General features: G+C 50.5%; 2 protein-coding genes across 4 annotated transcripts in view; one reads left to right on the top strand and one right to left on the bottom strand.

Moving 5' to 3' along the window:
* The first annotated feature begins 1,312 nt into the window (after positions 1–1,312).
* Positions 1,313–15,969, top strand: CYP11A1 (cytochrome P450 family 11 subfamily A member 1). 3 transcript variants are annotated; one of them, XM_081549424.1, is made up of 9 exons: positions 1,313–1,394; positions 5,710–5,865; positions 7,564–7,763; positions 8,786–8,989; positions 9,879–10,036; positions 13,915–14,081; positions 14,363–14,441; positions 14,907–15,104; positions 15,572–15,969. In XM_081549424.1, the coding sequence occupies exons 2-9, from the start codon at positions 5,849–5,851 to the stop codon at positions 15,701–15,703; spliced, it is 1,155 nt and encodes a 384-aa protein (XP_081405550.1). In that variant the 5' UTR covers positions 1,313–1,394; positions 5,710–5,848; the 3' UTR covers positions 15,704–15,969. The 3 variants fall into 3 exon arrangements, with proteins under 3 accessions (XP_081405550.1, XP_081405548.1, XP_081405549.1); XM_081549422.1 differs by lacking the exon at positions 1,313–1,394 and adding an exon at positions 2,065–2,384; XM_081549423.1 differs by lacking the exons at positions 1,313–1,394; positions 5,710–5,865 and adding an exon at positions 2,065–2,384.
* A 1,270-nt stretch (positions 15,970–17,239) lies between these two features.
* Positions 17,240–22,775, bottom strand: part of CCDC33 (coiled-coil domain containing 33) — a 107,415-nt gene continuing 101,879 nt past the window's right edge. Inside the window, 4 exon segments of the mRNA XM_081547261.1 lie at positions 17,240–17,740; positions 18,595–18,729; positions 20,746–20,832; positions 22,274–22,440. Coding sequence (XP_081403387.1) covers positions 17,648–17,740; positions 18,595–18,729; positions 20,746–20,832; positions 22,274–22,440 — 482 coding nt within the window. The 3' untranslated portion in view covers positions 17,240–17,647.

Genomic DNA, 22,775 nt, shown 5'->3' with positions numbered 1-22,775 from the left:
TAGAACTGTACATGGAACAATGGACTGGTTCAAAATTGGGAAAGGAGTACGTCAAGGCTGTATGTAGTCACCCTGCTTATTTAACTTATATGCAGAGTACATCATGTGAAATGGCAGGCTGGATGAAGCTCAAGCTGGAATCAAGATTGCCGGGAGAAATATCAATAATCTCATGTATGCAAATGACAGCACCTTTATGGCAGAAAGTGAAGAGGAACTAAAGAGTCCCTTGATGAAGGTGAAAGAGGAGAGTGAAAAGCTGGCTTAAAACTCAACATTCAAAAGATGAAGATCATGGCATCCAGTCCCATCACTTTGTGGCACATGGATGGGGAAATAATGGAAACAATGAATAACTTTATTTTCTTGGGCTCCAAAATCACTGAGGAAGGTGACTGCAGCCATGAAAATAAAAGACACTTGCTCCTTGGAAGAAAAGCTATGACAAACCTAGACAGCATATTAAAATGAGAGACATTGCTGACAAAGGTCCATATAGTCAAAGCTATGGTTTTTCTGGTAGTCACGTATGAATGTGAGAGTTGGACAATAAGAAGGCTGAGCAATGAAGAACTCATGCTTTTGAACTGTGAAAGACTCTTGAGAGTCCCTTGGACTGCAAGGAAATCAAACAAGTCAATTCTGAAGGAAATGAACCCTGAATATTCATTGGAAGGACTGATGCTGAAGCTGAAGCTCCAATACTTTGGCCACCTGATGCGAAAAGCTGACTCATCGGAAAAGACCCTGATGCTGGGAAAGATTGAAGGCAGGAGGAGAAGGGGACGACAGAGGATGAGATGGTTGGATGGCATCACTGACTCAATGGACATGAGTTTGAGCAAACTCTGGGAGATGGTAAAGGACAGGGAAGCCTGGCATGCCGCAATCAAAGGGCTTGCAAAGAGTTGGACACAACTGAGTGGCTGAACAACAACTACAAGAGTCTGGGCTCACTGAAATCATTTTTTTCATTTGTATCTCAGCTATCTGGGGCCAGTATCCTGTGTTTTTCCCATAAAAGAAGATGTTGGAGGTAGGGTCTTAAGGGCTTTGAAGGGGCATGGTGATGGAATAGCAAATGTTTGGTAAGTAGATGTTTGCTGGCCCATGCAGAGACAATGGGATACAAAGGGGTCTGTCTCATCTCTGTCTCTAAGCCCATATTCTTTGCAGATGTCCCTGGTGATTCCTGAAACAGGCCCTCTATCTAAATTCTTCAGGCCGTTAGAGGGAAGGTCAGTTTTTTCCCAAGTCTTTTGGGCCTTGATTGTTTTCATTTTTAAATAATCTGCATTCTAAAGAGATATATTGGGATGGCAGATTTTGCTCTCCTACAGGACTTTGGCCTAGGAGACTGCTCTCAGCTAGCTCTGAAGATCTGTTCCAGAAAAGTAAGGGAAAAGCTAGGGTTTATATCAATCTTTTTTTTTTTTGCTGGGAGAGGAGGGATGAATATGTAGTCAAACATAAAAAGATTACTGCTAATCCCAAACAACAGACATCTCAAGTGAATGATTTTAGTGTTTTTCTATATATGTTGTTGTTTAGTCACTAAGTCTTGTCTGACTCTTTTGAGACCCCATAGACTGTAGCTCACCAGGCTCCTCTGTCCATGGGATTTTCTAGGCAAGAATACTGGAGTGGATTGCCATTTCCTTCTCCCTGGGATCTTCCTAACCCAGGGATTGAACCCTTGTCTCTTGCACTGCAGGTGGATTTTTTACCGACTGAGCCTCCAGGGAAGTTATGTGTGCAAGAATCTGGGGTCATGGAAAGTTTCCCTTAGGTATACATCTTATCTAGGGACCAGTACAATGCTTCTTCTTCATCCTGAAGTCTCCTCAGGGTGCACTGAGGGGGTCCCCTCAGGTGGGTGACCACAGCGGCTGAACACTTGATGTTTGTAGAACTGGAATGATGGGCTACATTCTTTCCTTTACAGTACCGAGTCTGGGAGGAGCTGTGTGGGCTGGAGTCAGCCGGAGGAGGCTGACCGCTCTGTCAGCTTCTCACTTAGCCTTGAGCTGGTGATTATAAGCTGGGTCCCAGGGCCCCAGGGCCAGAGTCACCTGCTGCAGTACGAGCAGGGACGGCGGCAGCTGTGGGGGCAGCATGCTGGCCAGGGGGCTTCCCTTCCGCTCAGTCCTGGTCAAAGGCTGCCCACCCCTCCTGAGCACGGGGAGGGAGAGCTGGGGGCACCACAGGGTGGGCACTGGAGGGGGAGCTGGCATCTCCACTAAGACCCCTCGCCCCTACAATGAGATCCCCTCCCTTGGTGACAATGGCTGGCTTAACCTGTACCATTTCTGGAGGAAGAAGGGCTCACAGAGACTCCATTTTCTCCACATCGAGAACTTCCAGAAGTATGGCCCCATTTACAGGTAAGCCTGGCAGAGGATGGGAGCTGGAGGCATAGGGAAGCCTGTGGTGGCCCCCTCCCCAAAAGGTCTGCCCTCCCCTTCCAGGCTCTGGTTTGCCTCTGACTTTATTTCTTCCTGCCTGGGGGTGGCCGGAGTAGAGTTAATGCTTCCCAGACAGTGGGTTCACTTCCCAGCCCTGAGGCCTCAACAGTCCCTGGGCTCTACACCCTTTGAAACTTTGGGGAGGTGGGGAGGCCAAGAGAATAAGCCTCGGTACCTCCATTATCTGCAGGACACTTTGCAAGGTGTGGTTGTCATCCCCATTATCAGAGGAGAAGGAGGTTCAGAGAGGTTAAGACTCCAGCCCCGATCACTCAGCTAGAAGCCCGTCCTGCTGCAGTGCTGGCCTTGTCACCCCTGGGCCTGTGGGGCTCTGAGTGGCTGATTGGTCCCTTCCGCTAGGCCTGGCTGCCATCCCTCTTCCCCAAACATCTGCCTTGCGTCCAGCCAGGAGGGAGGGCCTTTGGTCTTTTGGCCTCGGTGTACCCCACCTTCTTGCCCTGGGGTGGGGGTGAGGTCTAGGAGCTGCCCTTGGGAGGGAGGCCTCTTTGTTCTGGTTTAGCAGTTTCTAAGGTAGGTGGGCTTCAAGAGACATTTGGGTTCCTTTCTGAGAGCATAGGTGAGGGGGATTAGAGGTGGCAAAGGTGACGGTTGAGGGCAGGGAGGGGATACCAGGAAGGATAATGCTTTACTTTTACTTTATTTTGTTTTGATGGGGGGGATGCACTGCGTGGCATGTGGGATCTTAGTTCTCTGCCCAGGGATTGAACCTGTGTCCCCTGCAGTGGGAGAACTGAGCTGTAACCACTGGACTGACAGTGAATTCCCCCTTTTAAAGTTATAAGTGGTTTTTTAGAACTGGTTGGAAACAGGGCACCCCCTTAGCCCCAGGCTGAATGTTAGGTTTGGAAGGACTTTGCTCCTGAGTCTCTCTTCTTTGTCTTTCTGTCTCTTTCTCTCCCTTCTAAGTCTCTCTCCCCAGTCTCACTTCATGGATCTTTCATTATTCCCTGCTTCCTCCCTTCCTCCTCCTTCCTGTTCCTAGCTGCTTGTAGGAACTTTTATTTTATAAAGCCCCTATTTTCTGAGTCACTTTCATCTGAGTCTTGCAACCTGTCCTTAAATTTGGCATTATTCCCAATTCACAGATGGGATAACTGAGACCCAGAGAGAAGGGTCTTGCCAAGGTCACACAGTTCATCAGGGCAAAGCCAGGGCTGGAACCCTGATTGTTTAGCTTCCAGTTCAGGGTGTCAGGTTTCCCAGGGGGCGCTAGTGGTAAAGAATCCACCTGCCAATGCCGGAGATGCAAGAGATGTGGGTTTGATCCCTGGGTCAGGAAAATCCCCTGGAGGAGGACATGGCAACCCATTCCAGTATTCTTGCCTGGAAATCCCATGGACAGAGGAGTCTGGTGGGCTAGAGTCCATGGGGTCCAAAAGAGTCGGATATGAGTGAGCATGCACATTATTATATTATTCAGGGTGTCAGTGTTCTCACTATAGCCTTGAAATAATAAACTTCTAAATGAACATGAGGAATTTACACGTTTCATGGACTTTCCCTGAGTACAAGGCTATTCCTGTTCTTCATTCAATAGTTTAGAAAAGTTGATATCAAATATAATCTCAGTTTTGATAATATTTATGTACCATTCAGAATGTGAATGTATTTATACACTATTTTGTGTTGTCCTATAACAATGTACCAAGCACTTCTTTTCTCTTTTCTCTCTTTAATACAATTTTAAAAGGCAGCATAGTAACCCATAGTATGGATAAGGCATATTTTTTTTAAACTAGCTTTTTAAAGTGGATATTTAGGCCACTCTAGGTTTTTTTTCTTTTTTTTAACTATTAGATATCCTTATCCATTATTTTTTTTCTATGAACATTTTCATCCATCAGGCATCACTGATGTCAGATAGCTGCCTTGGGCTAGATTCCCAGAGGTAGAATTGATAATAACAATAGCAGTTCAAGGACTTTGCTTAGCTGTTTTTAATGGAGCCAGTGGTTTGAGGATGTGTGGCAGCTGGAAAAACACTGAGGGGATTTTCTGGGAGGCCATCATTGGCCAAGGAGACTTGGGGAAGATAGGCCTGGGCTCTGTGGGTTAGTGGCTAAAGCCATGCTCTCTCCCTCTCCCCATCCTCTCCTTCTCCCCTCCCCCTTGCTCTCCATTCTCAAGGGAGAGGGAGGAAGAGAGGGGAAGGAAGGTAGAGAGAGGGAGAGAATGAGAATTTGGCTTATATTTGTATGCTTTTATATTTTATCATGAAGTATATCTTGAATTAACTTTCTTATGCAAAAGGCAGATGCAAGTGAGAAGCAGAATTTTCTGTTGTTTCATGACAGTTGTACGTTAATACTATGCAAAGTGCCTTAAGGTATATTTATACCTGGGGCTTGATGTTTTACCTCAGTTTTACTTTAATAGTGACAGAGTACTTTGTTGGGCATCTAACTCCTGGGGGAGGGTGACCAGTCCCAGAACTTCAATCCTAGAGCTTAGAAGGGACTGCCTGGCCTGGTGTGTGACCTGCCTAGCAAGCTACATGGAGTCACTCTAGTCCAGGGTTACTCCCAGCTGCCATGAAAGTGCCATGTTTCTGAGCTCTGCATAGGTGAGAGGGTGGAGGGTGCTGAGAGTGTAGACACACAGGAAGAATGAACATTGGAGGACCTGATGATCCAGGGGAAGCCCTGGGTAGGGGTGGACTTGATCCTGAGGATGTGTAGGAGCCACTGTGATGATAAGATGAGCACGAAGCGGTTCCTTAGAGAATGTCTTCCCAGGTGGCACAGTGGTAAAGAATCTGCCTGCCAATGCAGGAGATGCAGGAGACGAGGGTTCCATCCCTGGGTCAGGAAGATCCCTTGGAGGAGGGCATGGCAACCCACTCCAGTATTCTTCCCTGGAGAATTCCATGGACAGAGGAGCCTGGTGGGTTACAGTCCATAAGGTCACAAAGAATCAGACACAACTGAGCACAGACACACACAATAGGAATCACACTCATAGATTTCATATCATCTTATCCTTCAGCAATCCTGTCAGGCACGTATTGTATTTATCTCCGCTGGAGAAACTGAGACTCAGAGGGTGAGACTAAGGCCATACAGTGAGGAAACTATGGGCCAGGATCCACTCCCAGGCTTGTCTGCTCTGTGCTGTCAGCCGCAAAGTGGTTACAGAGGAGCCGAGCCCTGAGCCCTGATTGCTCAGGGTGTGCAGGACTCTCCTTAGATCCTTACCTCACAGCACCCCTCTTCTGTCCCTCCAGGGAGAAGCTTGGCAATTTGGAGTCAGTTTATATCATTCACCCTGAAGACGTGGCCTGTCTCTTTAAGTTCGAGGGATCCTACCCAGAGAGATACGACATCCCTCCCTGGGTGGCCTATCACCAGTATTATCAGAAACCCATGGGAGTCCTGTTTAAGTGAGTCCTGAGCCCTCTCTCAGGGGCTGGAGGGAGATGCTGGGTGGCTGGGGCAAGGGCAGAGGCTGGGGGTGAGATGCTGGGGCTGTGCTTGCCCTGCCCTTTCTGTTAACAGCTGGGCCTCTAGACAAACCCCTGTCATCTTCCTGCCTCCATCAAATGGATGATGGGAAGGGTGAACTGCCCTGCCAACCTTCAGGAACATGGTCAGGAAGAAGATCTTACTGAGTAATTAAAGACCTTGAAAAGTTCTCATTTACTGGTTCAACCAGTAAGTCCCATTTTATTGAGTGCCTCCTATGTGCCAGTCCTGGTGCTGGACTCAGAGTGACAAGTAGGACAGGGCCCTGCCCCTAGGAGAGTCCCTTATAGTCTAAAGGAGCGGTAAGAAGCATGAAAAAATCAGTGTATCTAAATGCAATAGATACCATTTTCCACCAAATTGCTCATCAAAAAATGAAAATGTGACCATAACAAGTGTTGATGAGGATATGGAGCAACTAGAGTGCTCTTAGCTCCCTAGTGGGACTGAAAGCCGATGCCACCACTTTGGAAAATGGTTGGACATTACTTCCTGCAGTTGAATGTTTATAATGCAGCCATTATAAACCCATACTTATAATGCAGTCATTCTGCTCTCAGGAATATACTCCAAAGAATACCCCCACCCCACCCACCGAGACGGGTATGTACTAAAATGTTTGCAATGCAGTTGTTCATAATAGCAAAAACTGGGAAACCACCTAAATGCCCAACAGGAGCATGAAAAGAGTGACAGTGGCAGACCCCAGTCAACAGAACAGACTCAGTGTCTCACGACAATACAGATGATACTTAGAGATATAAACTGAGTGAAAAAACCAAATCATGACATCTTTTATAAGAAGTTGAAAACAAGCATGCATTTTTAAAAAGCATGTTTTAGAAATATATGTTGATCAGATAAAACCAGTTACAAAAGCAAACAAGAGATTCATATTGGGAGGCAGGGAGACAGGATGTGGGAAGACTGGGTAGGCATCTGAAAGTTATCATCAAGTTCCTAGTATTCATGTTGGATTGTGAGTTTATAATGACATTCTTGTAAACAACAAAAAAAAAGCCCCCAAATAACAAAGAGGGCTTTGCACGGATCTATTTTCAAGAATGGGCTGTAAGTTGAGAATAGAAATGGGTATTAACCCAATTCTGGGCACCTGAGATTCCCCACCAATGAAAGTAATGGGATGTGTTGGGGGTGCAGAGGTTGGTCAGTTGTGTCCTTACAGGGGCCAGAAAAGGTGATGTAGAGGGACCCTTGAATGGTAGGTGGTGAGATTGGCCAGGAGGAAGCGGAAGTGGTGGGGAGAGCAGGCCTGTAGCAGAGGCCAAGACTAGAGAGCTTGACAGTTACTTCAAGGCTCTAAGAATAGGATTTCCATCTTGTTTAAAGCAGCAGCAGCAGAGGGAGTAGAGCACAGCTGAGGGTTTGATCTTCAGCCTTTTTTTTTCTGTCACACAAGCCTCCCCGTTCCTTCCCCTCTGTCCCGCCCAGGCCAGGCAGAAGCTGGGAGGACGAGAGGGCAAGGAGGGCTGCGGATGTGAGCACTGGACTTTGAGCTGTGGCTCAGCCTCCTGGGAAAGCCTAGTCAGCCCCCTCTGTGTTTGCCAGGCCTGGGGTTTGTGACCATGAGGGCCCGAGGGCCCATGTTTTCTCAGGAAGTCAGGAACCTGGAAGAAAGACCGGGTGGTCCTGAACACGGAGGTGATGACTCCAGAGGCAATAAAGAACTTCATCCCCCTGCTGAATCCAGTGTCTCAGGACTTCGTCAGTCTCCTGCACAAGCGCATCAAGCAGCAGGGCTCCGGAAAGTTTGTAGGGGACATCAAGGAAGACCTATTTCACTTTGCCTTTGAGTGTAAGGAACTTGAACCTACCTGGCCACAGTCCTGGGGATGGGAGAACCCAGCATCTCACCTTAAGACCCAGCATAGACTCTGAAGAAGTGTCAGGATTGGTTTCTGGGAGGAGCCGCTGAACACATTCTCTGTCATCAGCTACCTGGGGGGGAGCTGCACGCTCCCACCTGATTCATGATATGGGGGCAAGAATTTCTAAAATTTGGGTCCCTATTGCCCCTTTCCTCCAAAAGCCAGGGTTTGACTTGGCCTTTCATTCAGCAAATCTCTCTCTCGGGACAGAGACTTTCCCTTCGAAGTCTGGGAAGGGAGAGGAGGGTTGAGTGTGTAATTGAAACAGGGTATTGGAGGATGTGTAGGAATTTTCCAGATGGAATAAAGAGGTTGGACAGTGTAGGCAGAGGGAACAGCACATGCAAAGGCCCTGTGGCTTGATGGGGATCATGTGGTCACTGCAGGAGATTTGGAGTACCAAGGGTTTGGCATAAAATTCCTGACCCAGGAGGCGGGAAACCCTTGGGGGTTGTTGTGACTTCTTATGACCAGCCAGAGTAGGCCCTGGATGGCCAGTTACTGGGGATTGATGTCTCCCCAGGCACCCATCTGACCTGTTCCAGGAAGTATTTAGCCATTCTGGTCAATTATAGATGAGAAGTCTCTCTTCCCAGGAGGAAAGCTGAGAGGCTGCTGGGGGTTGTTGGTGGAAGGGGGACAGAGCAGTTTCCTCCCAGCCTGAGACTTTTCTCAGCTGTGCTGGAGGCTCTGCCTCCCACTCGAGGGATCCTTTTTTAGGGTCTGTCCCATGACCCTCTGAAGGGCCTGACTGGCTGCCACAAAGGCAGTTTTCCTTACTCCTGCAATTTCAGCCCTTTGGGACTCAGCTCTCAGTTTCTTTACTGAAGGAGGCTGAGGTTGGATGCAAGGGCTCCCATGTGTTGGGGAGGGGACGATGGTTTCCTGGGAGCTGAGGCTCTCAGATGGTCAGGTTGGATGAGATTCTTCAACTTTGCCTCTACCGCAGCCATCACCAATGTCATATTTGGAGAGCGCCTGGGGATGCTGGAGGAGACAGTGAACCCCGAGGCCCAGAAGTTCATTGATGCTGTCTACCGGATGTTCCATACCAGTGTCCCTCTGCTCAACCTCCCTCCAGAACTGTACCGTCTGTTCAGAACCAAGACTTGGAGGGACCATGTAGCCTCATGGGACACAATTTTCAATAAAGGTGAGGGCTGTACCCTGGGCAGTCATAGGTGGGAGCCAGGAGAGCCCTGTCTGCCTCTGGAGATGGGAAATCTAGGCCTGGGTTGGAGGGTTGAGGGTTGGGGAAGTGGGAAGAAAGACACAAAGGGAGAGAGAAAGTTAGTAGGGAGCCTCAGACCTTGGCCTGTCGCTTTGTCCCAAGTTATGACTTGCTGTGTAGAAAATCCATGGATGGCCATCAGGAAGGCCCAGGAACCCCTGAATATGGGAGGCAGAAAGCTGGCTCCTGAGGATGATCAGATTTTTCTGGAGAAAGAGGATTCAAGAGGTCTGTCATATTCTTCCAAGGAGCCCAGGATTCCCAACATGGGTTAAAGACCAGCATTTGAGACACGGCTGTGCTTGGTGACAGAACAAGGCTTTGGTGACAGGGATTTGTAAAGGGTGAAGAAGGCTGACTGGGATGTGGTGATGATGCCAGGTCTGGAGTTAAATCCTGCCTCTGCCCTTGACACCCTTGTGACCCTGGGCAAGTTATTATCTTAGATGGACTTCTGTTTCCTTATCTGTAAAATGGGGATGCTAGCACTTACCCTAAATAATTAATAATTAAAATAAAAACCCAGGTGTGAGGAACTTTATAGAGCGTGCTCCTCAGAGAAACAGCAGCCAAGAAAGTGCAGGGTTCCAGAATCCTCAAGCCCTTGTGCTCCTTCTCGCCCCTCTGCAGAGAGCCTCGCTGCTTTTTCTTTTCTTTTTTTTTTTTTGGCTACCTGGAAACATGTGGGATCTTATTTCCCTGACCAGGGATTGAATCTGTGCCCCCCTGCAGTAGAAGCATGGATTTTTAAACGCTGGACAGCCAGGGTAATTCCTGGCCTCACTCTGTTTTCTTTCTTCCTGCCCCACAGCTGAAAAATACACGGAGATCTTCTACCAGGACCTGAGACGGAAAACAGAGTTTAGGAATTACCCAGGCATCCTCTACAGCCTCCTGAAAAGTGAAAAGATGCTCTTGGAGGATGTCAAGGCCAATATCACGGAGTTGCTGGCAGGGGGCGTGGACACGGTGAGGACACAGTGAGGTGGCCGTAGGGGTACATCCTGTCCCTTCCTGTGCCCCTTCCCCACAGCCTTCCTCATTGTCTGAAACCCCTGTCCACGAGGGCTCCATCTCCCTCTCCTGATCCCATTTCCTAGATGCTAGTCTTCCAGGAGGGCGAGGTCAAGTCAGTCATCCACTGAGCGTGCCTTGAGGCTGATCCACCATTTTTTCTTTGCCAATAAAGAGGGGGTGACTAGGTATAGGTGGGTGACACAGCTTACTCGGTATCAGAAAGACAGGCGGGATCTCAGAGAAGCTGGGAGCCAACCAGTGGAATTTGCCCTGGTCATGCCCTCCAAATCTTTTGGTTGCCTTCCATGCCCCCTCTTCCAGACTTCAGTCCCCCTTGATGCCCCCAATGTCTGAAGGCATCATGCATGGTGTTTCTCAGAGGTCCACAGGCAGAATAATATCCAAGAAACTTCTTTTTTAGTATTTATCTTATTGTATTAATTTGGCTGTGTCAGGACTTAGTTGTGACACGTGGGATCTTTAGTTGTGGCCTGTAGGATCTAGTTCCCTGACCAGGGATTGAACCTGGACCCTCTGCACTGGGAACTTGGAGTCTTAACCATTAGACCTTCAGGGAAGCCCAGAAGCTTCTGTTCTTGAATGTCAAAATTTCTCTGTCCTGTGTGCCTTTCCTTTTTCTAAACCTTAAACTTCCTCAAGCGAATGTGATGGTGAGGGTTAATTCATTAGTGTTTCTTGATTGCTAGTTATGATTCAGGCCCCAAGACTATAAAGATGAATACAGCAGACCTCAAATATCCTAAATGGCTCAGACAGGAAGCATGTATAAGTTTGTGAGAGGTGCCATGACAAAGTAGTACAGACTAGGTGACTTAAACCACAGAAATGTGGTGTCTCATAGTTCTGGATCAAGGTATTAACAAGGTTGCTTTCTTCTGAAGCCCCTCTGCCTGGCTTGTTGATGGCTGTCTTCCTCCTACATCTTCACATGATTTTCCTTACTTCCTTCTTTTTCTTTTCAAAAAAATATTTATTTATTTGGTTGAGCCAGGTCTTAGTGGCAGCATGTAGGATCTTTAGTTGCAGCATTTGGACTCTGATTCCACGCTCTCAATGTAGGGGGCTGGATTCAATCCTTGGTTGGGAAACAAGATCCCATACAGCTCAACTAAGAGTTCCTGTGCCACAACTAATACTCCCTTTTCTTCTTACGTGGACACCAGTCCTATTTGATTAGGGCCCCCACCCCCATATGACCTCATTTTACCTTGTTTAGTAGCTAAATTGTGTCCATCTCTTTTGCAACCCCATGGACTGCAGCCTGCCAGGCTCCTCTGTCCATGGGATTTCCCAGGCAAGAATACTGGAGTGGGTTGCCATTTCCTCCTCCAGGGGATCTTCCTGACTCAGGGATCAAACCATGTCTCCTGCATTGGCAGGCAGATTCTATACTGCTGAGCTACCAGGGAAGCTCTCGTTTTACCTTAATTACCTTATTAAAGGCCCTATCTCCAAATACAGTCACACTGTGAGGTGCTGGGGTTATGACTTCAACATATGAATTTGGGAGGGACACAATTCAGCCCATGTCAAGAAGGCAGGATGGGCCCAGATGACCACCTCATCACATTATAGGGCTGGATGACGAGGTATCGGGTCCTGACAATGCTGAGAAGAGGGGAGAGACCAACGTGGCCTTGCAGGACAGGGAGAGCACTCCACAGAGTAAAGTCAACTTGTCTTCCCTCTTGTACCAGGAGGAGAGAGAGGAAATAGCATTTCAGGACTGGGGAGAAGCAGGTGTCAAAGCCCCTAGGTGAATAACTTGATTTCCTAGATATTCTATTTACGTTGTACTCTAAACTCTAATGCAGGAGTTTCCATCCCTGGGCTGCAGATGGAGACTTTGAGCATATTTTGAATATAGTTCATTGTCAGTCTTGTAAAAGGGATTCCCCTCTAAAAGCTCACCTGCAACACAGCAGCTGTTATTCTTGGGTAACCTTTATTAAGCAAGCACTATACACCAAGGATGGCAGAGCCTGGTGGGCTGCCGTCTATGGTGTCACACAGAGTCGGACACGACTGAAGCGACTTAGCAGCAGCAGCATACAGCAAGCAGGATCCTAAGCTTTTCACATTAACTCTTTTAACTTGTTTAGTATTCACAAATAACACTTGGTGGTATGTTACTCCTCCCCTTTGTTGAGATGAGGAAACTGGGGCACAGAGAGGTTAAGGAACTTCATTAAGGTCACACAACCAGTAATTCAGTTGAAAGTGAAAAGTGAAAGTGTTAGTCACTCAGTCGTGTCTGACTCTTTCCCACCCCATGGACTATAGCTCACCAGGTTCCTCTGTCCATGGAATTCTCCAGGCAATAATACTGGAGTGGGTAGCTGTTTCCCTCTCCAGGGATCAAACCCAGGTCTCAGGCATTGCAGGCAGATTCTTTTACCATCTGAGCCACCAGGGAAGCCCTAACTTAGTTGAATACAGCCAGTAATCTCTCTCCTTGTCCTGCAAAAGCCATGTTGGTCTCTCCTCTTTTCTCAGCGTTGTCAGTACCTGATGCCTTGTCATCCAGCCCTATTACTTATTAAACAAGTATCTCCTGAGTACCCATGCTGTGTCAGGCCCTGGAAGGAGTGAGACAATTACATGCATTTGATCTGAGCCTTGAAGGAGGAGTACACACCTGCTTCCTAGGCTGGGGAAGGGAACTGTAGGAAAAGGGAACAGCATGAGGAAGATTTCTGGGCTTCAAGAGCTTCGTGTAGCTCAGGGTGGCTGGAGCATGCTGGAGAGAGGTGGCAGTGGGCTGGGAGCAACCGGCAGGTGTTGGAGGGGGTCCATGGGTCTGGTCACAGCCTCCGGACTTGATCTGGGGACTCCAGGGATCCAGGCAAGGATTTCAAGCTGGGAAGTGGCTGGATGGCATTTTTTTCGCAATTGCTTCCACTGGGAGGAAGAAGAAGCATGTCCAAACCTCTTGGACCAAAATATGATCCTTGGCAAGTTAATATGCCAACGCCGTGTGTCTAGCCCTAGGATATGTTCCAGTTCCATCACTGAGGAATCTGACCTGTGGGGCCTGAGGAGGATCACTCATACCTCCAGTGAAAGTTAACACTCACTACATTAGCACTGAGATTAGCTGGTCACTCTCAGTATAGACCACATGCTAATTGCAACTCTCATATAAAACTGGTCTGGTTGTTCTGGTTTCAGCATTTTTGAGCCTCACTTTATGCTATACTACTATAGGCAGATGCTACATTTAGGGGGAAGTTCTACTGGGGAGAGGGCTGCTCATTTAACAGGCATTTCAAGAGGAATGGCAGTCATCAGGAGTACAACCATTACAGAAGTAGGATTTGACCTCTTAAGGCCTCTGGAGTCCTTTGGAAGAAGGCATTAGTTATATAGATGACCCTCTACTGGCTGGGAAGATGGGAGGGCTCTGGTGACGTGAGTGGGGAGGGCAGGGATAAGTGCTGCCCCAAACATTCCTGCTTGGACCACAAGAAAAGCTTCTTGGACATTTGCCTGTTTTAAAAAAAAATAATTAAAAAAATTATTTATTTGGCTGCACCAGGTCTTTGTTTCAGCATGCAGGATCTAGTTCCCTGACTAGGGATTGAATCTGGGCCACCCCTGCATTGAGAATGCAGAGTCTTAGCCACTGGACCACCAGGGAAGTCCTGACATTTGCCTTCTGAATTGTGTTTTGCTTTATGTGGATAGTGGTTTCTGGATCCCTGGACGAGGGTGAGGGGAAGTGTTTGGCAATGAAAATTTAGCATGGGGCAGATGCCCCATGAGTAACCAGCCCTCTGGGTTTTCTGCACCCCCACACTCTTCACCAGACATCCATGACGTTGCAATGGCACTTGTACGAGATGGCACGAAGCCTGAATGTGCAGGAGATGCTGCGGGAGGAGGTTCTGAATGCCCGACGCCAGGCAGAGGGAGACATAAGCAAGATGCTGCAAATGGTCCCACTCCTCAAAGCTAGCATCAAGGAGACATTGAGGCAAGCCCACTCCCACCTATGCCTGCCCCAACCCACTCCCTCAAATCCCTGGGCAGGGACAGGGCACTGCCTGGGCAAAGGGTTACAAGGATGGGCTGGTGGAGAAGATGGGTAGCAGGAAGTGAGGAGTCTGGGGAAGACAGCTGGGAATGGGGAGGAGGGGTCCTGCCTCCAGACCACCCCCACACAGGGTGCTGCAGTTGGAGCTGAGCTGTCATGCTGGGGGCCGGGCCTTTGTCTAGGCCTTGGGGCATCAGCTTCTGAATGCTTTTCACTGGTAGACTCCACCCCATCTCCGTGACCCTGCAGAGATACCCTGAAAGTGATTTGGTTCTTCAAGATTACCTGATTCCTGCCAAGGTAGGTGTGGCAAGAAGGCTGCAGGCTCTGTCAGTCAGACAGGGGAGGTCAGGGGCAGACTGCAATTGCATAAGATAGTGGCAAGGGGGGGGCTTCTGTCCTGCCTTTCTTCCTGGGGCTGGCTGGTGGGGTCCTTGGCAGCAGTGGTCCAAGTATGAATGAAGGGCAGAGGGTATGGTCACAGTGGATGGTGGTGTTTGGGATGTTGCTGTACTCCTGGGTTAGGAGGGAGATTGCATGGGCTGCCTGAGTTTCTGAGGGTCCTCTGGGGCTGAGGAAAGGAGCAGGACAATCCCTTGGGCCGGCCCCTGCCTAATGTCTTTGCTGGTGCCCATTGGATGGACGAGGCTCAGGGAGCGGTGGGGCCTTATTCAAGATCACACAGTGGGTAGTGTGCTGTGCTGGTACTGCTCTGGGCTGTGAGGAGGTAAGGCCTACTCAGACCCCGGCTCACCTTGTCCTCAGACACTGGTACAAGTGGCCATCTATGCCATGGGCCGAGACCCTGTCTTCTTCTCCAATCCGGAAAAGTTTGACCCAACCAGGTGGCTGGGTAAAGACAAGGACCTCATCCACTTCCGGAACCTGGGCTTCGGCTGGGGAGTACGGCAGTGTGTGGGCCGGCGGATCGCCGAGCTGGAGATGACCCTCTTCCTCATCCACGTGAGTCTGACCTGGGGACATCTGTCTCCCGGGACTTGCTCTCTCCTCCCCCACAAGCCCCTGCAGTCTCCTTTTGGGGCAAATCCACTCACCATCCATGGGGGCTCCCTGGCTACAGGTTCCCCCAGAGTGGTGATGGGAGTGGGGTGGGGGTGGAAAAGTTTTCATAGAAACCAAAGTGAAAGCCTGAACCAGGGGGACAGAGTGCTAGGCCAGAGTTGTGGCCAAGACCACTATCCACATAAAGCAAAAAACAATTCAGAAGGCAAATGTCAGGACTTCCCTGGTGGTCCACTTCCCAGAGTGCTAGTTATTCTCAGGCTCTGCACAGGGTTCAGTAGGAGCTGGAGGTAGACCCCCTTGGAGCATCTCACATCACATGCAACTATTCCCAGGTGAATGAGCCTGGGCTGGGGGACACAGACCCACCCCGCCTCTTCCCTAAGCCCACTACCCCTCTTTCTCAGATTCTGGAGAACTTCAAGGTTGAAATGCAGCATATCGGTGATGTGGACACCATATTCAACCTCATCCTGATGCCAGACAAGCCCATCTTCCTTGTCTTCCGGCCCTTCAACCAGGACCAGCCCCAGGCATGACCGGAGAGGGCGGGTACTGCCCTTTCCACCAATCCAGCTAGCCGGGGTGTGGGAGGACGGCCCGAGGGGGTGGGGCCATGGAGGTACCCGCACCTTCGTTGCTCACTCAGTCCACACCACTTGCACCTTTCTGACCAGCTCTGACCAGATGGAGCTGGCACTCAGGGGTCAGCTGCTTGAGCTCAGCTGAGGCACCCCTGTCTTACCCTACCTCTTCCCCCTCTTCGCCCACCCCAGGAAGTCAATAAATGGGTGAATGCTGCAAAGTGCTTTTATTTTCCATCTGACCCCCTAAGGTAGTCATCACTCCTGGAGAGATGCTCTCTGACACAGGTCAGCAGATAGATCTGAGCATGAATGGAGAACTGCTGCCCTTGAAGCCATTTCTGCTGGGACCCACCCACCTATAGTAGCTCAGGAGCCAACAGGCTCCACCTCCCTGTTGTCCCGTTGCCTGTGAGGCAGAGCAGATGGATGGCTATTGCCATTGCACCACTGGAGCAGCTGGCAGAGGGACAAAGAACTTGGCAGAGTTCTGCTGAGAGAACAGGGCAGCCTGAGAGGTGTGGGCCAACCCTGGCTCCCGGGGCAGGCCCCCCCATATCAGGGGTGAGGCTCCTACAGTGCTCTGCTTGGCTGAGCCTTGGGTGGGAATTCCTTGTGGGGCCATGAGGACTTCCTGCCAAGGGCCAATGAGAGTCTCGAACATGATGTCCCGGGATGATGTGGTAAAGAGGCTGTGGGTGAGGGGCTGGTATGAGGTGACTGACTCTGGGAAGAAGAGGCCAGCATGCTTCTCTACCCCACCTGACCACCCTTCTCTGGGCTTCTCCAGGCCTTAACTTCCTGCACCAGTGGGATGGACCCACAGATCCAAGCTCTGGGCATTAGGCAGGGAGACTGGGGCAGAGTCTCTGGTGCATTATTTGGATTGCCCGACAATGGTCTCAATTTTAACCCCCTTATCCCCCTCTGAGTTCTGTGACTCCTGACTTGACCAGGTACCTGATCCTCCCTGGCCCTTGGCTACCCAAGTCCAAGTCAGGCAGCCATGGGGGGCTAGTGCTGCTCAGGATAGCATCCCAGATGGCTTGGCCTCTTCTACCAGGATATGCAGGTTCTGAATTCACTCTTAGAGTCTTTCTGCTTTTCCTCATCACTATCCTCTTCCTTGCTGTCTTTCTCTCTCCTTCCTGCTTCCTTTCCTTTCTCCAGGCTTGAGTCACTTTTGCTTGGAAATGTTTGAGTTGGAGGGCCTTATGGTCACAGATGTTAGCCCAGAGAGGTTGCTTGAGTCACTCAAGGTCAAACAGCATGCTTGTAGCTAGAAGCCAGGTCTCCTAACTTTCAGTGGAGGGCTCCTCCTTCTAGCCCCATCTGCTTTTCTGTCCCTGGATGTGTTTAGACACAACACTCCCAGCTTAGCCTACCCCTCATGAGTGGAGTATTTCATACTAACATGTAACTGATTGTTACAGGCAGGCTTCAAGTCTTTTCTTTCCCAAGAAACAGATAAACCAAACTTGAAACAAAGGATTTCAGATATGATACATGTTGAGGGGCAGGTAGAAAATCCCAGCCTCTCTTACCAGCTGACCTCTGGTGGTCTCAGTTCTTCTGGAGGTCTGAATGGGGCTTGTCTTCCTGGTTCCTGCTTTGAAGGGCCTCTTCCCTCTCCCTGCCCACCCCTGTCCTGGGTCCACTATGGCATTTGACTCTCTAAAGAGGGTAGCTCCTGAGATAGGCAGGAGGCTATAGGGCTACAGCAGAGGGCCAAGACCCAGAGTGGGGTCTGGAAGGAGGAAGCTTAGGTACCCCAGGCTGCCCTGCTCTGGGAAAGGGGTGAATGCTCACTGACATACAGCATTTAATAAAGTCATTTTAAGGGGTAGGGCTGAGACTGCAGCACGCAGAGGGGGAGGCCTGCTCTAGGACTCAGGCCTGCTAGGAGTCAGTCTGTTGAGATTTTGAGAGCTTGTTGAGCTTAGTCTCTGAGCTGGGCATCAAGGGGTCCAGCTTGGAGGGTCGCGTTTGGTCCTTGGAGGGGTTCTGTGGTGGCAAAGCGATGAAGTGAGTATGCCCCTGCCCCCAGAAGGGTGATCCAATAAAAATGCATCTTTCCTGGCAAGTCATGCCTCAGACAATCCTAAATACAGTGGGTCATGACTTCTCAAAGATTTCCAAACCCATTTAACCACAGTAGGTCATACCTAATTTCTTCCAGAGTCTCCAGGGCTCAGTGGGTGAGTCTACTATGGTAGCCTGGTATTCCTCCCACCCCTAGTCTCCCCATCCATTTCAGGTTTGCCGAGTAGCCAGGAAAGAAGCGGAATACTGATGATTCAAGAGCAGGAGCAATCAGGGGGTTTGCTTTGTGGGGCTGGGTGGCCCAGGGCTGAGCTTGAGGGGCCTGTTTGTTCTTGGGAAGCTGGCAAACTTTCTCTCTGGCAGCATGATTCCATCTCTGGCAGGTGTGCAGCACTGCACTTGCCCGAGAAGGGCATGTTCATGGGAGAATCTTAGGCACTGTGGGGTGGGGTGGGATGGGGGCCACAGCTACTCTGCCCATAAGCAAATCCAGTCCTAAAGTACAGCCAGTGCTAGGGCATTCGAGAAATGCCCTCGTGGGCAACCTGTCAACCACAGCCATATTGTTTGTGATACTCATCACTACCCGAAGGGGAGGACATATCTTGGCAGGATTCACTATTCCCCTTAGACCAGGGGGCATTGAGATGGAGCAAGAACTTTGGCTGGTAACTGAGCAGAAGCTGAGCCTGGATCTTCTGACTACCAGCCAGGAAGCAGGACCCCCTGGACAGTTTTTCTCAAGGACCGGTGACTCTGGAGGTGGGGTGGCTGCCAGACCCACCACCCGAGCCCCAGGGAGCTCCTCCATGGGGATCGCTTACGGGCACGTCTGTGGCGACCATGTTGGAAGAATACCGCAAGCCATATTCTTGTTCCTGCAGCCGCATGGCCAAGTCCTGCTTCTCTCGTCCCCAGCGCCGAGCTGAATCCTCTAACTATAGACAGAAGAGGCATAGATGGAGAACCACTAGGCAGCAGGCCCCCTCCCTGAGAGCTAGGACCGCCTACCTGAGCCTGCTCTTTGGGAAAAAAGCAAAAACCCTGGTTCATGTGGGCTAGCTACCTTCCCAAGAGACCTCAGGGTGACAAGAGTGGGTGTAGAGGGACTAAGTGACAGCTTGACTATGATCGATGGATCTTCTCTGAGTTCCACCAGCATACTGAGCCCAGACACTATTACAATGAGTCCAACCAATCCTCCACCACGGGGCTCCAGCCCTCCTTATACGTACAGGAAGCCCTGTCTCACCTCGACCCTTGTCACGAGTTGAGCCCTCAAACTCCTCATGCACTGAGCCCCAAACTTGGTCACACAGGGAGCCCTGATCCTGATCACAAAGTGAAAGTGAAAGTCACTCAGTCGTGTCCAACTCTTTGCAACTTCATGGACTGTAGCTCACTAGGCTCCTCTGTCCATGGAATTCTCCAGGCAAGAATACTGGAGTGGGTAGTTGTTCCCTTCTCCAGGGGATCTTCCCGACCCAGGGATTGAACCCAGGTCTCACCACCAAGGAAGCCCCCTTGATCACAAATGGAGCCCCAACTCTCCTGACACACAGATCCCAGACCCTCCTCACACACTGAGCCCCAACCCTCCAAACACATGGAGACCTGACCCTTCATACAAGGAACCCCAACCCAGGTCACAAATGGAGCTCTGACCCTGGATGCAGACTGAACCCTGACCCTCCTCACTGAGCCCAGACATGGTCAAACAGGGAGCTCCGTCCCTGGACAAACACTGAGCACAGATCCCGGTCACATATGGAGCCCCGACACTGGTCATATACAGAGACCTGACCCTCCAAACACACAGAGCCCCCACTCTCGAGGCTTTACACACTGAGCCTCAACCCTCCTCACGCCCTGAGCCCCAACCCTCTTCTAACATGCAGACCTGACCCTGGTCACCAGTGGAGCCCTGATTCTTCTCACAGAGCCCTAACCATCCTGAAACAAATTCCTGATCGTGGTCACAAAGCAAGCCTTGACCCTCTTCACACTTGGAGTCCCAACCTCCTCATACAGGGAGTCCCGACCCCAGCAAACACTGATCACCAGTGCCAGACACACACAGAGCTCTGACCCTGGTCACACAGGGAATTCCCATCCTGCTCACATATGGAGATTTACCTGAGCCCAACCCTACCCTAACATGCAGCCTTGACCCTGGTCACAAAGGGAACCCTGACTTTCTTCACACACTGAGCTCTGATGCTCCTCACACAGGAGGTCCAAACCCTAGACCAAAACTGATTACAGAGATGTCCCTGTCCCCAGCAGCTGAAAATCTGCTTTGCAATGCAGGGGACGCAGGAGAGCTAAGATCCCACATGCCTTGGGGCAACTAAGCTCGTGTGCCACAACTACTGAGACTGAGCTCTCCACAGCAAGAGTCTGTGCCCTGCAAGGAAAGATCCCGCATGACACAACGAGGACCCCAGGTGCTGCAACTAAGACCCGATGCAGCCGAATAATAAACAAACATTAAAAATAAAACCACCCATCACCAACCCTCGACACACACTGGACCCCAGCCCTGATCACACAGGGAGCCCCGACCTTAGTCACACACCAGGCCCTGGTCACAAAATGGAGCCCTCAATCCTGGTCACAAATGGACCCCTGACCCTGGATGCAGACTGAGTCCTGACCCTACACATATGCACTGAGCCCAAATGTGGTTAAACAGGGAGCCCTGATACTCCAAATACAGGGAGTCCCAATCCTGGTCATGAATTGAATCCTGACCCTCCTCACACATACAGCCCTGATCCTTTTCAAACACAGAGCCCCGGTCTGGTCACAAATGGACCCAAACCCTCCTCAAACTTGGAGCCTTGACCCTCCTCATACACAGAGCCCCCAACCCTCCTGAAATATGGGGGCAGAGCCAGGTCTCTGACTGAGTGGAGACTCCCTGGCCTGTGTGACCCCTTTACCTCACCTACCTGGCTTTCCAGGGACAAGATCCGGCTCTGAGCTCGTTCCAGCTTGGCCAGGAGGTTAAACTTGTCTGAATTATCGGCAAGGAGATCCTGTGGGCAAAGCAGAAATTCACACGTGGTCCCCGCCGGGGGCTGTAGCTGTGTGAGCTTGGGAGGCCAGGTGACGCTGAGGGAGAAAGCAGCCAAGTCCAGGCTCCAAGTTCAGCTCCCAGTGCAGAGCCTCAGTTGTTGTTCAGTCGCTCAGTCATGTCTGACTCTGCAGAACCTCAGACTCAGGGCCAAAGCCCCTGCCCAGGGTTTCACACTTGACATGTGCCTTTTTCACAGCTGCTCTTCCCACATATTTTGAGTGTATGAAATTTTTGTACATCAATTAAAAATTTTAAAATATACTAGGAAGGACTTCTCTGGTGGCTCAAGGGTGAAGAACCCACCTGCCAGTGCAAGGTACACAAATTTGACCCCTGATCTGGAAAGATCCCACCTGCTGCGGAAGCAAGTAGGCCCATGTGCCACAACTATTGAGCCTGTGCTCTAGAGCCTGGGAGCCACAACTACTGAGCCCACATGCCTAGAGCCTGTGCTCTGCAACAAGAGAAACCACTGCAATGAGAAGCCCATGCACCACAATGAAGAGTAGCCCCTGCTCACTGCAGCTGGAGAAAGCCCACACACAGCAATGAAGACCCAGCACAGCCGTAAATAAATGAATAAACCTTTTTTAAGAAAAATGTATTCATACTAGGGAGCACGAGGTTAGTGCACAGAAGGGAATCTTGAGCTGAGGGGTCTTTCTGTAAAGTAAAGGATCTGCTTGTAAAGTGAGGGTTCCCTGTCTTCCGCACTTTACCTGGATGTCCACACATCGAGGGTGCTTTCAAACAGAACTCACCTCCTGCGAATCCTGGGATGAAGAGAAAAACTCTGCTGTGCCCAGCCCACCTGGCTTTTGTAATTCCAAATGTTCGGTCTCTGGGTTTGCATAAAGCAGGAACACCTGTGACAGCCTCAGAAGGAGAGAGGGCCCAGGGACGCCCATCTGTGCAGGCAGGGTGCCCCTGGAGTGGCCCGGGGCTTCTGCCTGTTGCAGCCTCTCTGCCAGGTCTCCTCTTGCTCCCAACTCCCCAGGGTCCACCTGGGATCAGGGAAAGGGCTCTCCAAGGCTGTACCAATCCCAGGAAATGCTCCAGGATGGAGTTCTGAGAGCCCTGTGTGGAGCTCCACTGCAGGCCAGCCAGGTGGCAAATGGGGTCAGGGGTCAGCTAGGGGCTTGCTTGCTCTCCCAGGATACTAGATGAGGGTAAGGGTGAAGCTTTCAGACTTGTGAGTGTTCCCCAGGGGAAAAGAGCCAAGGCCCGAGAACTAGAGACTCTCCAGAGATTCCAGGCACACAGAGATTCCAGATTCCCGTTCCCTGGGAAACCTAGCTCCTGGTCTGGGGCTTCACCTCGGATTGTGTGGTGAGTGGTTTCTGGTACCTGGTGACCTGCGTAGGCAGGCCCAGGACCAGGCTTGTGCTGGTGGCTCTTACCGACAGGGCCTGCGGCTGCAGAATGATGGGTGCTGACTGGTGACGGTTCTTGTCCAGCTCTGCCCGCAGCCTCAAGTTTTCCATGAGCAGCACTGAGTAGACCTCAACAGGCAGATTCTCGCTCATAGAACCCGGGGGAAGGCCAGAGGCAGAGAGCACGGGGAGGGCTGTGAATGTGGCCATAGATGTTCATGAGATAGGCTTTCCTGCCTCCATGTGCCTGGTCCAATCTGCCTCAGTGTGTTCCTTCTTTCTGCTCGTCCTCTGCTCCCCAGCCTGCTATGACTCCCTACTGCCAGTGAGATCAGGTCCACATGCCTCCTGAGGCCATCGTTCTAGGCTCTTTAGAATCTGACCCGGGTGATCTCCCTAATCACTGCCCCACCCTTTGTCCTGGGTCTGTTTCAGCTCCTCATCTCTACCTTTCCTCCTTTCTCTGCTTCTGGCATCCTTACTCCCTGGGCCAGGGCCTGGCTGTTTCCTCTCCCAAGGTTGCCTTCTC

Source organism: Giraffa tippelskirchi, chromosome 12 (assembly GCF_054371585.1).
Source record: "Giraffa tippelskirchi isolate mGirTip1 chromosome 12, T2T-mGirTip1v1.2.pri, whole genome shotgun sequence".
Classification (NCBI taxonomy): domain Eukaryota; kingdom Metazoa; phylum Chordata; class Mammalia; order Artiodactyla; family Giraffidae; genus Giraffa; species Giraffa tippelskirchi.
Note: the sequence above shows the minus strand (reverse complement) of the source record. Positions and strands in the feature narration are given on the sequence as shown.